Source organism: Notolepis coatsorum (assembly GCF_963971535.1).
Source record: "Notolepis coatsorum genome assembly, chromosome: 5".
Taxonomy (NCBI): domain Eukaryota; kingdom Metazoa; phylum Chordata; class Actinopteri; order Aulopiformes; family Paralepididae; genus Notolepis; species Notolepis coatsorum.
In genome coordinates this window covers 44622995-44640607 of record NC_140169.1, presented here as the reverse complement: position 1 = coordinate 44640607, position 17613 = coordinate 44622995, and the positions used below count along the sequence as shown (strand labels likewise).

At 43.1% G+C, this 17613-nt stretch overlaps 1 protein-coding gene across 1 annotated transcript in view; it reads right to left on the bottom strand.

Moving 5' to 3' along the window:
* me3 (malic enzyme 3, NADP(+)-dependent, mitochondrial) overlaps positions 1 to 17085 on the bottom strand; it is a 120602-nt gene extending 103517 nt beyond the window's left edge. Inside the window, exons 1-3 of the mRNA XM_084313869.1 lie at positions 17068 to 17085; positions 5568 to 5717; positions 4365 to 4440 (exon numbers count right to left, since the gene is read on the bottom strand). Coding sequence (XP_084169995.1) covers positions 4365 to 4440; positions 5568 to 5704 — 213 coding nt within the window. The 5' untranslated portion in view covers positions 5705 to 5717; positions 17068 to 17085. The remainder of the gene's footprint in view (positions 1 to 4364; positions 4441 to 5567; positions 5718 to 17067) is intronic.
* Positions 17086 to 17613: the final 528 nt, after the last annotated feature.

The window sequence follows — 17613 nt, the reverse complement described above, 5'->3', positions numbered from 1 at the left end:
GTTTCCAGCTAAATTATTTTAGATATATACTTATATTGCACGTGTTATCCCGTGGTGAATATTGTATAGTTTCAGAGTGATCCTGGCTAAGTCCTGGTAACTGCGTTATGGAACATTGTGAATTTTGCTAAAGGGGTTCGCGTTGCTTGCCTGGACACGTTACTATTTCCAAATCAAAGGTATATAATAGGTCTTATGTTTAATCATGAATGCATCAAGGGGGGGGGTAATTTTGTGATGCTCTGATCGTCAGCAACGGCATACGTTTTGAATACTACATACGTTGATTGTTGCGATCGATGTGAAATCATTGTTGGATAAAATTAGGATTGATGTCATTATAGTCCTTACCTTTACTAGGAGGTATCCCAAAAAGAATATTCCAATTGTTTGATCGCGATTTCCAGTATTGATGTCCATCGGGTCCCTGACATGAACTGGCACAAAATATGCATGAAGTGTGCTGAACACGTTCCAAAGTGCTCGTGTAACGGGGAAGCCCGTGGGTATGTCCACAGTCACGGAAACAGGTGTGTTGACGAGTGACTGTGGCAGTGCGGGCTGGTAAATTAAACTCACTTCCCCATAACAGGGTTAACAGACGCATAGGTACGGTAGTTAGGAGTGAATTCACTTCTTAGTGCAGCGGCCTGTGTCGTCGCCCGCGGCGCGGGAGCCCCCTGTTCGACTCCCCCTCGGGACATTCTCATTTAACATCAAACACAACGCAGACCAATATGATCCGTCACACTCGGATGAAGCGATTTACTTGCCTGAGTCCAAATTCTCCGCCCGGACTATATATAATGTAACACACAGTGTGAAATAAGGTTTCAAAGGGTGGTGATACTGCCACCTAGCAGGATTCGGCCGGCATTGCAATCTCGGCGTCTCAGAATGAGTCCCAATGATACACCGAAAAAATAGAATAAAAGAAAAAACTATGAAAACCTGAGTATACTCGGGTTTTCGGGGGTCCTGGCGCTCAACGCATGGCGAGATAACCCGAATGAGTTTCTTCTTTCTTATTCTTTCTTTATTATTAGTTGTCATACAGAAGTACAGAATACTTTTATACAAAATGCTTCTTTCTGTTACGCTCCAGAGACTGTGCTAGACAAAAATATATATAAGTATAAAATAAAATAAGTATAGCAAGTAAAAATAGAAGTCACGTACGTAGACACAAGTGTTCAATATGTACAATGTTCAATGCAGAGTAGAAGTAACTGAGTTACCATACAATATACAATATACTAATATACAATATACTATATAGTGCAAAGCAGAAATGGGATGAGGTACAATTTAGGTACAATTTACAGTAAGGTGTAATGAGGTATGGGTTGTAGTGCAAATTCTTTACCAATAAATATAAAGTGTGTAAAGTGGGTGCTGCAGTGAGTTGTATGTTTAAAGTGAGTGTGTGCGTGTGGATGTGTGTGCTGTGAGTGCATTTGATGGTTGTTACATAGTGTTATTGTTCGTTGAGCATCCTGATGGCCTGGGGATAGAAGCTCCTTCTGAGTCTCTCTGTGCTTGCCATGAGACTCCGGTATCGCTTGCCTGACCGCAGCAGTTCAAAGAGGCAGTTGTTCGGGTGGCTGGAGTCTTTGATAATTCTCTTAGCCTTACCCATGCACCGCTTGTTGTTAATGTCCTGGAGAGTGGGAAGCCCCCCTCCAATTGTGCGTTCGGCTGAACGGGCCACTCTCTGTAGTCTGCTTCGGTCTTGTGCAGTGCTATTCCCAAACCAAGAGGTGATATTGCCAGTCAGGATGCTCTCTATTGTGCATGAGTAGAAGTTCTTAAGGATCTTCTGACTGACTTGGAACTTCCTTAGGCGCCTGAGGAAGTAGAGGCATTGCCGTGCCTTCTTCACAACACTGTCAATGTGTGTGGTTCATGTCAAGTCCTCGGATATGTGGACTCTGAGGTACTTGAAACTGTTCACTCTCTCAACCGGTGCCCCGTCGATGCTGAGGGGGCTGTAGTCCCTGACCCCCGACCTCCTGAAGTCCACAATCATCTCTTTTGTTTTGCTGACGTTCAGGGAGAGGCAGTTCTCCTGACACCACTGTGACAGATTCTCTACCTCTTCCAGGTAGGCCCTCTCGTCGTTGGCAGAGATCAGGCCCACCACTACTGTGTCATCAGCAAATTTGATGATTGTGTTGTTGTTCCACTGTGCCACACAGTCATGTGTGTACAGGGAGTAGAGGAGGGGGCTCAGAACACAGCCCTGGGGGGCCCCTATGTTGAGCGTGATGGATGAGGAGGTGCAGTTGCCTGCTCTCACCACCTGGGGTCTACCCGTCAGGAAGTCCAAGACCCACTGGCAGAGGTCATAGTTCAAGCCCAGGTCCCTGAGCTTGGCTATGAGTTTGGAGGAGACTATGGTATTGAATGCTGAGCTGTAGTCGATGAACAGCATTCACATAGTTCCCCTGCCTCTTAATGGTTGGTAAGATTTAATTCCTGTTAATTCCCATATATTCCCACTAATTGTTGTGGACAGTTTCCACCTTTGAATATTCCTGAAACTTTGCAACTCTAGTCATCAGTATGACACTCTGATAAAGGCAAAGGCTGAAAGGTGTTGGTGATACCGCAATAAACATTCTTACCTGCAATCGTCTGTAGTGTGTACGTGTGTAGCAGGCCTGTACACTGCGATGATATGATCGCGAATTGCCCCTTTAATTGGCCGTTGCGATTGGTAAATATTATCTGGGGGCGGGCTTGCGAGTAGTGCTTTCAAGCCTTGCATTCGCATTTCACTCCTAAATTATCCAAGGCGTGTGATGACGGCACTCACGCGAGCTGTCAGTGCGACACAATGTCGTGGTGCTATGAAAGAATCTGTCGGCAATGAATGAACTTACTGCGATCACCGATAGCCTGAGTGAAAAAAAAGATTTGCGTGTGGAGTGAATCTAGGTCACGCTATATACTTGGTACTTGTAGTCTATCGTGCGATTAAAGACCATGTCCCTATCTGCGTAGTCTATACATCCAACACCAAATCCCATAATTCCTAGCAAAACGAAACTGAATGTGGCCTCTCTTCCTTTCAATATGGACTATTGCATCGCCAAAGAAGCACCTCATTTCAATACATTTAAGATACAAATTTTGCTCTGCAAGAACAACGGAGTGGATATCAGTCCATCTTATGACAACCACGTCCGATGTGGAGAGATGATAAGATGATGATGATTGACGTGATGATGTGATGATTGATTGACGGGGACACGGACACTTCTAACGTTCAGGTTCAGCCATGCATTAGGTGAGTAGTAGTAGGTAGTAGCCCACTATTAGGACGTGAAATACTGTCTACTTAAATTTATAAAATATCAACCTATCTATCTATCTAATAATGAGACAATATGCAAATAAGATAATACTAATAATTGTCACGGTGTCCCCGTATATGAAATGAAAGTGGCTTGCAACTTTACTGGCTGTCACAAACTGTTTATTTCTCGTTTAGCATAGTATTACATTCCACTTCTATAAACAATCAAAGTCCTACCGTAAGAGCCTCATATGGGTCAATTAAACCTTTTTGATTAGTCTTTCCTTCGAGCTAAGTTGGACTGAACATTTCACTGTCAAAAGCGCAAATGTAAATAAGGTTGCGTCGCAACACGGTTTTCAAAATAAAGGTCACATATACAAATACCTCTCAATTCTTACTAAAAAAAGTCCCGGATATACATAAACATTAATTGGCATAGATCTCTATAAACGGCCCAACACATTGATCACTTTAGGCACACACTGAAACCAGTAACATCACAAATATGAAGCAGGTAATTACCCATACAAATAATAAACCTTTCATGGGGTTATTTACAATAATAATTCATTTGATTTCTAAAGCACTTTTCATTGTGAAACAAATGTATGCAGAGTTTCTTGTCCTCCTGATTAATGCAATGGTGTGTGTGTGTTGTGGTGATCTCATTCAAGGAGCACTACACAAGCGCGCGCACACACACACACACAGTTTGTTGTTTTTGTTCTATTAGTGATTTATACACTTTCTCGGTTGGTTCATTATAAAAGATACAAACCTGAAAACAAACGCACTTAAATGTTAAATAAAAGGACCACAGTAATGAGGCAGGAGGAACATATTTTTTTAATAATGGTAAAATTGTTATTTAAAAATGTGCCCCTAAAAAATATTTTTTGCCCCTAAATGTCTCATTTAGGGGCAAGTGTGCCCCTAGTGAAAAAGCTTAGCGTACAGCCCTGTGTAGGTGTGTACAGTAGGTGTGTAGAGTGTAGGTGTAGGTGTGTAGGTGTGTAGGTGTGTAGGTGTGTACAGTAGGTGTAGGTGTGTAGGTGTGTACCTTTATGTCTTCCCGCGGCCAGGAGTTGAGCATGCTGGCGACGTGGCCTTTATCGTGGATAGTGATGAAGAGTCCTCTGTAGAATAATAAGGTTACTTTGGTGTCAGAAACAGAATCCATCGTTTGGATATATTATGTTTCGTTTTAATTTCATAATTTCACGTTTTAAATATTCTTAAAAGGTGCTATAGATACATTTGAGCTCATTTAACTAATCATTAAAAACAAGGCGCAGAATAAAAGTATTGCTTCTACCCCCCCCCCCCCCCCAGGTGAGTGTCTCAGCCTCTGTCCCCCAGGTGAGTGTCTCAGCCTCTGTCCCCCAGGTGAGTGTCTCAGCCTCTGTCCCCCAGGTGAGTGGCTCAGCCTCTGTCCCCCAGGTGAGTGGCTCAGCCTCTGTCCCCCAGGTGAGTGTCTCAGCCTCTGTCCCCCAGGTGAGTGTCTCAGCCTCTGTCCCCCAGGTGAGTGTCTCAGCCTCTGTCCCCCAGGTGAGTGTCTCAGCCTCTGTCCCCCAGGTGAGTGTCTCAGCCTCTGTCCCCCAGGTGAGTGTCTCAGCCTCTGTCCCCCAGGTGAGTGTCTCAGCCTCTGTCCCCCAGGTGAGTGGCTCAGCCTCTGTCCCCCAGGTGAGTGTCTCAGCCTCTGTCCCCCAGGTGAGTGTCTCAGCCTCTGTCCCCCAGGTGAGTGTCTCAGCCTCTGTCCCCCAGGTGAGTGTCTCAGCCTCTGTCCCCCAGGTGAGTGTCTCAGCCTCTGTCCCCCAGGTGAGTGTCTCAGCCTCTGTCCCCCAGGTGAGTGGCTCAGCCTCTGTCCCCCAGGTGAGTGTCTCAGCCTCTGTCCCCCAGGTGAGTGGCTCAGCCTCTGTCCCCCAGGTGAGTGTCTCAGCCTCTGTCCCCCAGGTGAGTGTCTCAGCCTCTGTCCCCCAGGTGAGTGTCTCAGCCTATGTCCCCCAGGTGAGTGTCTCAGCCTCTGTCCCCCAGGTGAGTGTCTCAGCCTCTGTCCCCCAGGTGAGTGTCTCAGCCTCTGTCCCCCAGGTGAGTGTCTCAGCCTCTGTCCCCCAGGTGAGTGGCTCAGCCTCTGTCCCCCAGGTGAGTGTCTCAGCCTCTGTCCCCCAGGTGAGTGTCTCAGCCTCTGTCCCCCAGGTGAGTGGCTCAGCCTCTGTCCCCCAGGTGAGTGGCTCAGCCTCTGTCCCCCAGGTGTGTGTCTCACCTGGGCCTCCTGAATGCCAGGCCGTACTGCTGGCAGGCCAGGCCCACGGTGGGGGTGTAGACGATGGGCATGTACTCCTCCACGTCGGACGTCAGCACCCGGTAAAACAACTTCTCATTCCTGTCCTGCAGAGTCATCAGCAAGATGTACCTGAGAGACGGAAAGAGGGAGATAACAGCAAAACTACTATACCAGTATTCAAACAGACAGCCTACTATACTACTATACCAGTATTCAAACAGACAGCCTACTATACTACTATACCAGTATTCAAACAGAGAGCCTGCTATACTACTATACCAGTATTCAAACAGACAGCCTACTATACTACTATAACAGTATTCAAACAGACAGCCTGCTATACTACTATACCAGTATTCAAACAGACAGCCTGCTATACTACTATACCAGTATTCAAACAGACAGCCTACTATACTACTATACAAGTATTCAAACAGACAGCCTACTATACTACTATACCAGTATTCAAACAGACAGCCTACTATACTACTATACCAGTATTCAAAGAGCCTGCTATACTACTATACCAGTATTCAAACAGACAGCCTACTATACTACTATACCAGTATTCAAACAGACAGCCTACTATACTACTATACCAGTATTCAAACAGACAGCCTACTATACTACTATACCAGTATTCAAACAGAGAGCCTGCTATACTACTATAACAGTATTCAAACAGACAGCCTGCTATACTACTATACCAGTATTCAAACAGACAGCCTACTATACTACTATACCAGTATTCAAACAGACAGCCTACTATACTACTATACCAGTATTCAAACAGACAGCCTACTATACTACTATAACAGTATTCAAACAGACAGCCTACTATACTACTATACCAGTATTCAAACAGACAGCCTACTATACTACTATAACAGTATTCAAACAGACAGCCTGCTATACTACTATACCAGTATTCAAACAGACAGCCTACTATACTACTATACCAGTATTCAAACAGACAGCTATACTACTATACCAGTATTCAAACAGACAGCCTACTATACTACTATACCAGTATTCAAACAGACAGCCTACTATACTACTATACCAGTATTCAAACAGACAGCCTACTATACTACTATACCAGTATTCAAACAGACAGCCTGCTATACTACTATAACAGTATTCAAACAGACAGCCTACTATAACAGTATTCAAACAGACAGCCTACTATACTACTATACCAGTATTCAAACAGACAGCCTACTATACTACTATACCAGTATTCAAACAGACAGCCTACTATACTACTATACCAGTATTCAAACAGACAGCTATACTACTATACCAGTATTCAAACAGACAGCCTGCTATACTACTATACCAGTATTCAAACAGACAGCCTACTATACCAGTATTCAAACAGACAGCCTACTATACCAGTATTCAAACAGACAGCCTACTATACCAGTATTCAAACAGACAGCCTACTATACCAGTATTCAAACAGACAGCCTACTATACCAGTATTCAAACAGACAGCCTACTATACTACTATACCAGTATTCAAACAGACAGCCTGCTATACTACTATAACAGTATTCAAACAGACAGCCTACTATACTACTATACCAGTATTCAAACAGACAGCCTACTATACTACTATACCAGTATTCAAACAGACAGCCTGCTATACTACTATACCAGTATTCAAACAGACAGCCTGCTATACTACTATAACAGTATTCAAACAGACAGCCTACTATACTACTATACCAGTATTCAAACAGACAGCCTACTATACTACTATAACAGTATTCAAACAGACAGCCTACTATACTACTATACCAGTATTCAAACAGACAGCCTACTATACTACTATACCAGTATTCAAACAGACAGCCTACTATACCAGTATTCAAACAGACAGCCTACTATACTACTATACCAGTATTCAAACAGACAGCCTGCTATACTACTATACCAGTATTCAAACAGACAGCCTACTATACTACTATAACAGTATTCAAACAGACAGCCTACTATACTACTATACCAGTATTCAAACAGACAGCCTACTATACTACTATACCAGTATTCAAACAGCCTACTATACTACTATACCAGTATTCAAACAGACAGCCTGCTATACTACTATACCAGTATTCAAACAGACAGCCTGCTATACTACTATAACAGTATTCAAACAGACAGCCTACTATAACAGTATTCAAACAGACAGCCTACTATACTACTATAATAGTATTCAAACAGACAGCCTACAATACCAGTATTCAAACAGACAGCTATACTACTATACCAGTATTCAAACAGACAGCCTACTATACTACTATACCAGTATTCAAACAGACAGCCTGCTATACTACTATACCAGTATTCAAACAGACAGCCTACTATACTACTATACCAGTATTCAAACAGACAGCTATACTACTATACCAGTATTCAAACAGACAGCTATACTACTATAACAGTATTCAAACAGACAGCCTACTATACTACTATACCAGTATTCAAACAGACAGCCTACTATACTACTATAACAGTATTCAAACAGACAGCCTACTATACTACTATAACAGTATTCAAACAGACAGCTATACTACTATACCATTATTCAAACAGACAGCCTGCTATACTACTATACCAGTATTCAAACAGACAGCCTACTATACTACTATAACAGTATTCAAACAGACAGCCTGCTATACTACTATACCAGTATTCAAACATACAGCTATACTACTATACCAGTATTCAAACAGACAGCCTGCTATACTACTATACCAGTATTCAAACAGACAGCCTACTATACTACTATACCAGTATTCAAACAGACAGCCTACTATACTACTATACCAGTATTCAAACAGACAGCCTACTATACTACTATACCAGTATTCAAACAGACAGCCTACTATACTACTATACCAGTATTCAAACAGACAGCCTACTATACTACTATAACAGTATTCAAACAGACAGCCTACTATACTACTATACCAGTATTCAAACAGACAGCCTACTATACTACTATACCAGTATTCAAACAGACAGCCTACTATACTACTATACCAGTATTCAAACAGACAGCCTGCTATACTACTATACCAGTATTCAAACAGACAGCCTACTATACTACTATACCAGTATTCAAACAGACAGCTATACTACTATACCAGTATTCAAACAGACAGCTATACTACTATAACAGTATTCAAACAGACAGCCTACTATACTACTATACCAGTATTCAAACAGACAGCCTACTATACTACTATAACAGTATTCAAACAGACAGCCTACTATACTACTATAACAGTATTCAAACAGACAGCTATACTACTATACCAGTATTCAAACAGACAGCCTGCTATACTACTATACCAGTATTCAAACAGACAGCCTACTATACTACTATAACAGTATTCAAACAGACAGCCTGCTATACTACTATACCAGTATTCAAACATACAGCTATACTACTATACCAGTATTCAAACAGACAGCCTGCTATACTACTATACCAGTATTCAAACAGACAGCCTACTATACTACTATACCAGTATTCAAACAGACAGCCTACTATACTACTATACCAGTATTCAAACAGACAGCCTACTATACTACTATACCAGTATTCAAACAGACAGCCTACTATACTACTATACCAGTATTCAAACAGACAGCCTACTATACTACTATAACAGTATTCAAACAGACAGCCTACTATACTACTATACCAGTATTCAAACAGACAGCCTACTATACTACTATACCAGTATTCAAACAGACAACCTGCTATACTACTATACCAGTATTCAAACAGACAGCCTACTATACTACTATACCAGTATTCAAACAGACAGCCTACTATACTACTATACCAGTATTCAAACAGACAGCCTACTATACTACTATACCAGTATTCAAACAGACAGCCTACTATACTACTATACCAGTATTCAAACAGACAGCCTGCTATACTACTATACCAGTATTCAAACAGACAGTCTGCTATACTACTATACCAGTATTCAAACAGACAGCCTACTATACTACTATACCAGTATTCAAACAGACAGCCTACTATACCAGTATTCAAACAGACAGCCTACTATACCAGTATTCAAACAGACAGCCTGCTATACTACTATACCAGTATTAAAACAGACAGCCTACTATACTACTATACCAGTATTCAAACATACAGCCTACTATACTACTATACCAGTATTCAAACAGACAGCCTACTATACTACTATACCAGTATTCAAACAGACAGCCTACTATACTACTATAATAGTATTCAAACAGACAGCCTACTATAACAGTATTCAAACAGCCTACTATACTACTATACCAGTATTCAAACAGACAGCCTACTATACTACTATACCAGTATTCAAACAGACAGCTATACTACTATACCAGTATTCAAACAGACAGCCTACTATACTACTATAACAGTATTCAAACAGACAGCCTACTATACTACTATAACAGTATTCAAACAGAGCCTGCTATACTACTATACCAGTATTCAAACAGACAGCTATACTACTATACCAGTATTCAAACAGACAGCCTACTATAACAGTATTCAAACAGAGCCTGCTATACTACTATACCAGTATTCAAACAGACAGCTATACTACTATACCAGTATTCAAACAGACAGCCTACTATACTACTATACCAGTATTCAAACAGACAGCCTACTATACTACTATAACAGTATTCAAACAGACAGCCTGCTATACTACTATAACAGTATTCAAACAGACAGCCTACTATACTACTATACCAGTATTCAAACAGACAGCCTGCTATACTACTATACCAGTATTCAAACAGCCTACTATACTACTATACCAGTATTCAAACAGACAGCCTACTCCACTACTATACCAGTATTCAAACAGACAGCCTACTATACCAGTATTCAAACAGACAGCCTACTATACCAGTATTCAAACAGACAACCTGCTATACTACTATACCAGTATTCAAACAGACAACCTGCTATACTACTATACCAGTATTCAAACAGACAGCCTACTATACTACTATACCAGTATTCAAACAGACAGCCTGCTATACTACTATACCAGTATTCAAACAGACAGCCTACTATACTACTATACCAGTATTCAAACAGACAGCCTGCTATACTACTATACCAGTATTCAAACAGACAGCCTACTATACTACTATACCAGTATTCAAACAGACAGCCTACTATACTACTATACCAGTATTCAAACAGACAGTCTGCTATACTACTATACCAGTATTCAAACAGACAGTCTACTATACTACTATAACAGTATTCAAACAGACAGCCTACTATACTACTATACCAGTATTCAAACAGACAGCCTGATATACTATACCAGTATTCAAACAGACAGCCTGCTATACTACTATACCAGTATTCAAACAGACAGCCTACTATACTACTATACCAGTATTCAAACAGACAGCCTGCTATACTATACCAGTATTCAAACAGACAGCCTGCTATACTACTATACCAGTATTCAAACAGACAGCCTACTATACTACTATAACAGTATTCAAACAGCCTACTATACTACTATAACAGTAGTCAAACAGACAGCCTACTATACTACTATAACAGTATTCAAACAGACAGCCTACTATACCAGTATTCAAACAGACAGCCTACTATACTACTATACCAGTATTCAAACAGACAGCCTACTATACTACTATAACAGTATTCAAACAGACAGCCTACTATACTACTATAACAGTATTCAAACAGACAGCCTACTATACTACTATAACAGTATTCAAACAGACAGGAATCTGTAGAGCTGCTGAACCAAAATGGAGGAAAACTAAGCTCACAGTTCACTGCAATATATATAAATAAATCATGACTGCCTATAACAAACAATATGGGTGACAAGGAAGGACTGGTGTAGAGAATGTGACAAAATGTATTGTGTTTTAGAGCTAAACTACTAGCCTACTAGCCAACATTCTGCATTCCTCATTCGGACTTGAGGACTTTTGCGTCATTTAGGCCGTAAGGTGAAGGCTGTATTGTTTCATCTCATTCCCACCTCGGCGAATTACACAATTTTCACTCTGGGTGAAAGATATATTGGTGTAGATTTATGAACAAAAAGTTCTCCATTGACAAAATAGCCCATTTTGCGCAATCATAATTTTAAAGTCGGGACTAGATCTTTCCTCGCGAACGGATATTTGGTCACTGCAGAGTTTTATTTGACGCAATTGGTGCGAGTTCGGTCACGTATCTTGCGCTCGACCAATAGCAGCTCTCTTTGTTGCGAGGGTCGATCCGGTGTCAACAAAATCCACAGACTAACGTTACATCAGAACAGGACGGAAATGGACAGAAAACAACTTCTAAAGTTCGCAAAAAGGTTTCTAAACAATGTTATATATCTCACGTCCGTTCAGAAAGAACGTGTACAAGATTTTACACAGACACGTGGGATAGATATAGAAACTGTGTTGAACAGTGGCTTAACCTACCAGGCCAGAATCATACCATTGTTTAGAGATCGATTTGTGTCATAAATGTCATGATATATATTTGTATATCTGTATGTCGTGTATGTCATAAATGTCATGATGAATTGAAAATGGGGGACCCTGATTAGATTGTACTTTATTGTCATTATATTTGCATACAACGAGATTTGGGACTCAAACCTAAGGTGCAGTAATAAAATCACAAGTAATAAAAGATAAACATAAAATCCTATACAGAAACATTAAATGCTATACAATAAGACAATGTTAGTCCTGTACAATATACAAAATAACAACAATATACAGCACAAATAACAATCACGGTGTCAGACGGTAGTGGGTGGGTATTGCACTGTGGATATTGTACATCAGGATGTTGCACAGTGTGGGAGGAGGGGGAAAGCTGAATTACCCTAGACCAGTCTACCTTTGATGGTCTTAGCACATATGTGTGCCACCTGTATGGCCAGCCATCAGCTAAGAATGTGAATGATGCCAGATATAAAGCATTCTGCATGGCATCGGCTTTGCCAGAACTCTCTATGCCCCCGACAAGTGGCGCATTGTACCAACGCTGGAAAAGGGCAAATTACCAAGCAGCTATAATGAGACATTCATTGAAATCTATAATGTGTGCCCCTTTACCTGTTGGCAATGGGTGGCACTGGCATGTCGAGGATGGGGAGTTAACAGTGACTATGACGGATGACTACAAATCCGGCCTCTGATAGTGTGTTGCAGGTAGTCCACTAAGGTTGCAAACAAGGACAATGTGAGACAGGAAGATGTTCATGTGTGTCTGCAAAACTGCCATGTACAGATCTTTGTCAATGCCAAAACTGTGCAAATGTTAACCGAAGATAGGGCTACATGGGATGATGACTCAGATGATAGTGGTGAGGATGATTAACATCAGTGTTGCCTGGGAAGTGTGGTGGTGGATGAGGGTGTGGACTGGGTTGGGATGTATAGGGCGAGGGGATTCGGATCATACAGTAGTAGTGTGATTTGTTTGTATTTGTTGAGATCAGTTTGACACTGATCTCTCCACAGACCTCTAACTGTTTACTCATTTTACTCTGTATTGTATATTGAATATTCCTCTTTACTTACTTACTTTTTTTTACTGTATGAAGCACATTCTCAGGGGGTCATACAGAAACAAGCATTTCATCGTAAAGTACTGTATTTTATTGTGATAAATAATAAACAAACTTGAAACGTTAAACTTGTGTTAGTTGTGTATGTATGTGACGAATAAACCTCCGGTCAGTCCTTCATACCAGCGGCCATCAGGCTCCACAACAGTGAGCAGGGACTGAGGGACTGCTGCCAGACATCCAACTACAACTACTAGGAACCTAAAAAGGACAATAACACTACCTTATGCATACTGCACCTTATGTGAATACTGTATATTTCAGTTAGTTAGTTAGTTAATTATATTGACTTGTTATATTGTTTACACTGCTTGTTTTTACTACCTGTACCTCCCCTCCCCCAAGCTGCTATGATGCCTGAATTTCCCCAATGGGACCAATAAAGTAATAAGTAAGTAATAACTTTATTTGTATAGCACTTTTCATACAGAGGTTGCAGTTCAAAGTGCTTCACAACAGTAAAAAATACAGGCATAAGGGAGCATAAAAATTTAAAATGTAAATACAAAGAGATAGAGAGGTAGCAAGGTTAGGCAAATCACAGTTCTTCAACAATATAAATAATAAAATCGAATAGATTAGATAGAGTAAAAAAGTGCGGTTTGATTCAGTTTAAAATAGGCTAAAAATAATAAGATAGAACGGACAGTAAAAAGTGTGATAAGATTGTTCAATAAAGAAGAAAAATATATATATATAACAGAGCAGTGTATCGCTCTTAGTACTTTGAGTTTCCATCGCTCTTAACACTTTGAGTTTCTTTACAAAGTACAGTTCTAAGTTACCTTATAGAACAACAGAGCATCACTCTAACATCATAGAACCGACATATGAATTTCATTGGAAGTGTATGAAAGTAGGTAGGGTAAGAATATAGCAAAGTATGGTAAATCGCAGTGTTTCACTGTGATCTAGCATCCCAATAGGCTCTCTGTTTACAGTTTGATTCAGTAATACAAATAATAAAAATAGTTTAAAATTAGGGATGCTCGATATTGGCTTTTTTACCGATACCGATATTCCGATATTGTCCAACTCTTAATTTCCGATACCGATATCAACCGATACCGATATATGCAGGGTTTCCCCGTCCAAAAAACTGAATAATTTCAGGTAACTAATAATTTCACTGGATATATATAACAAATATTGTTATTGTTTTAAAAAAATTTTAAACCGATACAGATATTTTCCGATATCACATTTTACTGCCGATATCGGCCGATAATATCGGTCGGCCGATAATATCGGACATCCCTATTTAAAATGATTCAGTTTAAAAATAGTTATCAGTAAGAAGTAAAATTACAGTGCATACAGTAGGAGGTAGTGAGATAAAATTTGCATAGAACAGACACATGAATTTGATAGGCAGTGTATAAAAGTAGGCAGGGTAAGAATAGTGCAAGTAAGTACAATTTGTGTCAGGATATCCCTGATGTTTCTATAATAATATTTCCCCTTGCCACTAGGTGGTAGCAGATATCTATCTTCAAATATTTGCCTGCATTACCCCACAGTGAAATGCCTGAGCAAAGAGATAGGTTTTAAGCTGTCTTTTAAAGTGTCTTTTAAAGATGTCTAGCGAGTTGGCTTCTCTGATGTTTTGGGGTAGTTTGTTCCACAGTTTTGGGGCATAGTTGATAAAGGCTGCATTACCGATCCTCTAAATAAAGGAATAAAGGAATATCTTATCTTGATTGATTGAAGCCTTTATTAACAGATTGCAGAATGGGTACAATACAGTACAGCTCAATACACACAATTGTTAAGAGGATGCAGACCAGAGAAAAACTTTTGTCTTGTTTACATCAGGGTCCCCCATTTTCAATTCATCATGACATTTATGATGTACACGACATACAGATATACAAATATATATCATGACAGTTATGACACAAATCGATCTCTAAACAATGTTTGTATGTCTCCGCAATGGATTCTGGCCTGGTAGGTTAAGCCACCGTTCGACGCAGTTTCTATATCTATCCCACGTGTCTGTGTAAAATCTTGTACACGTTCTTTCTGAACGGACGTGAGATGCATATAACATTGTTTAGAAACCTTTTTGCGAACTTTAGAAGTTGTTTTCTGTCCATTTCCGTCCTGTTCTGATGCAACGTTAGTCTGTGGATTTTGTTGACACCGGATCGACCCTCGCAACAAAGAGAGCTGCTATTGGTCGAGCGCAAGATACGTGACCGAACTCGCACCAATTGCGTCAAATAAAACTCTGTGGTGACCAAATATCCATTTGCGAGGAAAGATCTAGTCCCGACTTTAAAATTATGATTGCGCAAAATGGGCTATTTTGTCAATGGAGAACTTTTTGTTCCTAAATCTACACCAATCGAACTTTCACCCAGAGTGAAAATTGTGTAATTCACCGAGGTGGGAACGAGAATCGTTTTCTAGCCACTTCTCAGCCTTCACCATACGGCCTAATATGACACTTCCAGAGAAACATTTGGTGACGCATTTGAAATCATCTCAAGACCCACATGTGTCCAAACCCACACGGTTGGAGAGAACACTGATTCACTATAATGTAGGCTTGTATGAGCTCACTACCCCAGGGGGGGGTTACTCACTCCTCCAGGGGAGGGGGTTACTCACTCCCCAGGGGGGGGGGGTTACTCACTCCTCCAGGGGGTACTCACTCCTCCAGGGGGGGGGGGGTTACTCACTCTCCAGGGGGGGGGTACTCACTTGTCCAGGGGGGGGTACTCACTTGTCCAGGGGGGGGGTACTCACTTGTCCAGGGGGGGGTACTCACTTGTCCAGGGGGGGTACTCACTGTCCAGGAGGGGGGGGTACTCACTTGTACAGGAGGGTACTCACTCCTCCAGGGGGGGTACTCACTTGTCCAGGGGGGGGTACTCACTTGTCCAGGGGGGGTACTCACTTGTCCAGGGGGGGGGGGTACTCACTTGTCCAGGGGGGGGTACTCACTTGTCCAGGGGGGGGGGTACTCACTTGTCCAGGGGGGTACTCACTTGTCCAGGGGGGGGGGGGGTACTCACTTGTCCAGGGGGGGGTACTCACTTGTCCAGGGGGGGGTACTCACTTGTCCAGGGGGGGGGGTACTCACTTGTCCAGGGGGGGTACTCACTTGTCAGGGGGGGGGTACTCACTCTCCAGGGGGGGGGGGGGGGGTACTCACTTGTCCAGGGAGGGGGGGTACTCACTTGTCCAGGGGGGGGGTACTCACTTGTCCAGGGGGGGGGGGTACTCACTTGTCCAGGGGGGGGGGTACTCACTTGTCCAGGGGGGGGGGGGGGGGGGGGGTACTCACTTGTCCAGGGGGGGGGGTACTCACTTGTCCAGGGGGGGGGGGGGTACTCACTTGTCCAGGGGGGGGGGGTAATCACTTGTCCAGGGGGGGGGGGTACTCACTTGTCCAGGGGGGTCTCACTTTCCGGGGGGGTACTCACTTGTCCAGGGGGGGAGGGGGGGGTACTCACTTGTCCAGGGGGGGTACTCACTTGTCCAGGGGGGGGGTACTCACTTGTCCAGGGGGGGGTACTCACTTGTCCAGGGGGGGGGGGGTACTCACTTGTCCAGGGGGGGTACTCACTCCTCCAGGGGGGGTACTCACTTGTCCAGGGGGGGTACTCACTCCTCAGGGGGGGGGTACTCACTTGTCCAGGGGGGTACTCACTGTCCAGGGGGTACTCACTTGTCCAGGGGGGGGGTACTCACTTGTCCGGGGGGGGGGTACTCACTTGTCCAGGGGGGGGTACTCACTTGTCCAGGGGTCCTGGGGGGGTACTCACTCCTCCAGGGGGGGGGGGGGGTACTGTACTCACTTGTCCAGGGGGTTACTGCGTGTCCAGGGGGGGGGGGCACCGGGGGGGGTACTCACTCCTCCAGGGGGCCTGGCGGGGGTACTGTAACTCACTTGTCCAGGGGGTTACTGCGTGTCCAGGGGGGGGGGGGGGGTACTCACTTGTCCGGGGGGGGTACTCACTTGTCCAGGGGGGGGGGGTACTCACTTGTCCAGGGGGGGTACTCACTTGTCCAGGGGGGGGGGGGGGGTACTCACTTGTCCAGGGGGGGGGTACTCACTCTCCAGGGGGGGTACTCACTTGTCCAGGGGGGGGGGGTACTCACTTGTCCAGGGGGGGGTACTCACTCCTCCAGGGGGGGGTACTCACTTGTCCAGGGGGGGGGGTACTCACTTGTCCAGGGGGGGGGGGTACTCACTTGTCCAGGGGGGGTACTCACTTGTCCAGGGGGGTACTCACTTGTCCAGGGGGGGGGTACTCACTTGTCCAGGGGGGGGGGTACTCACTTGTCCAGGGGGGGGGGTACTCACTTGTCCAGGGGGGGGGTACTCACTCCTCCAGGGGGGG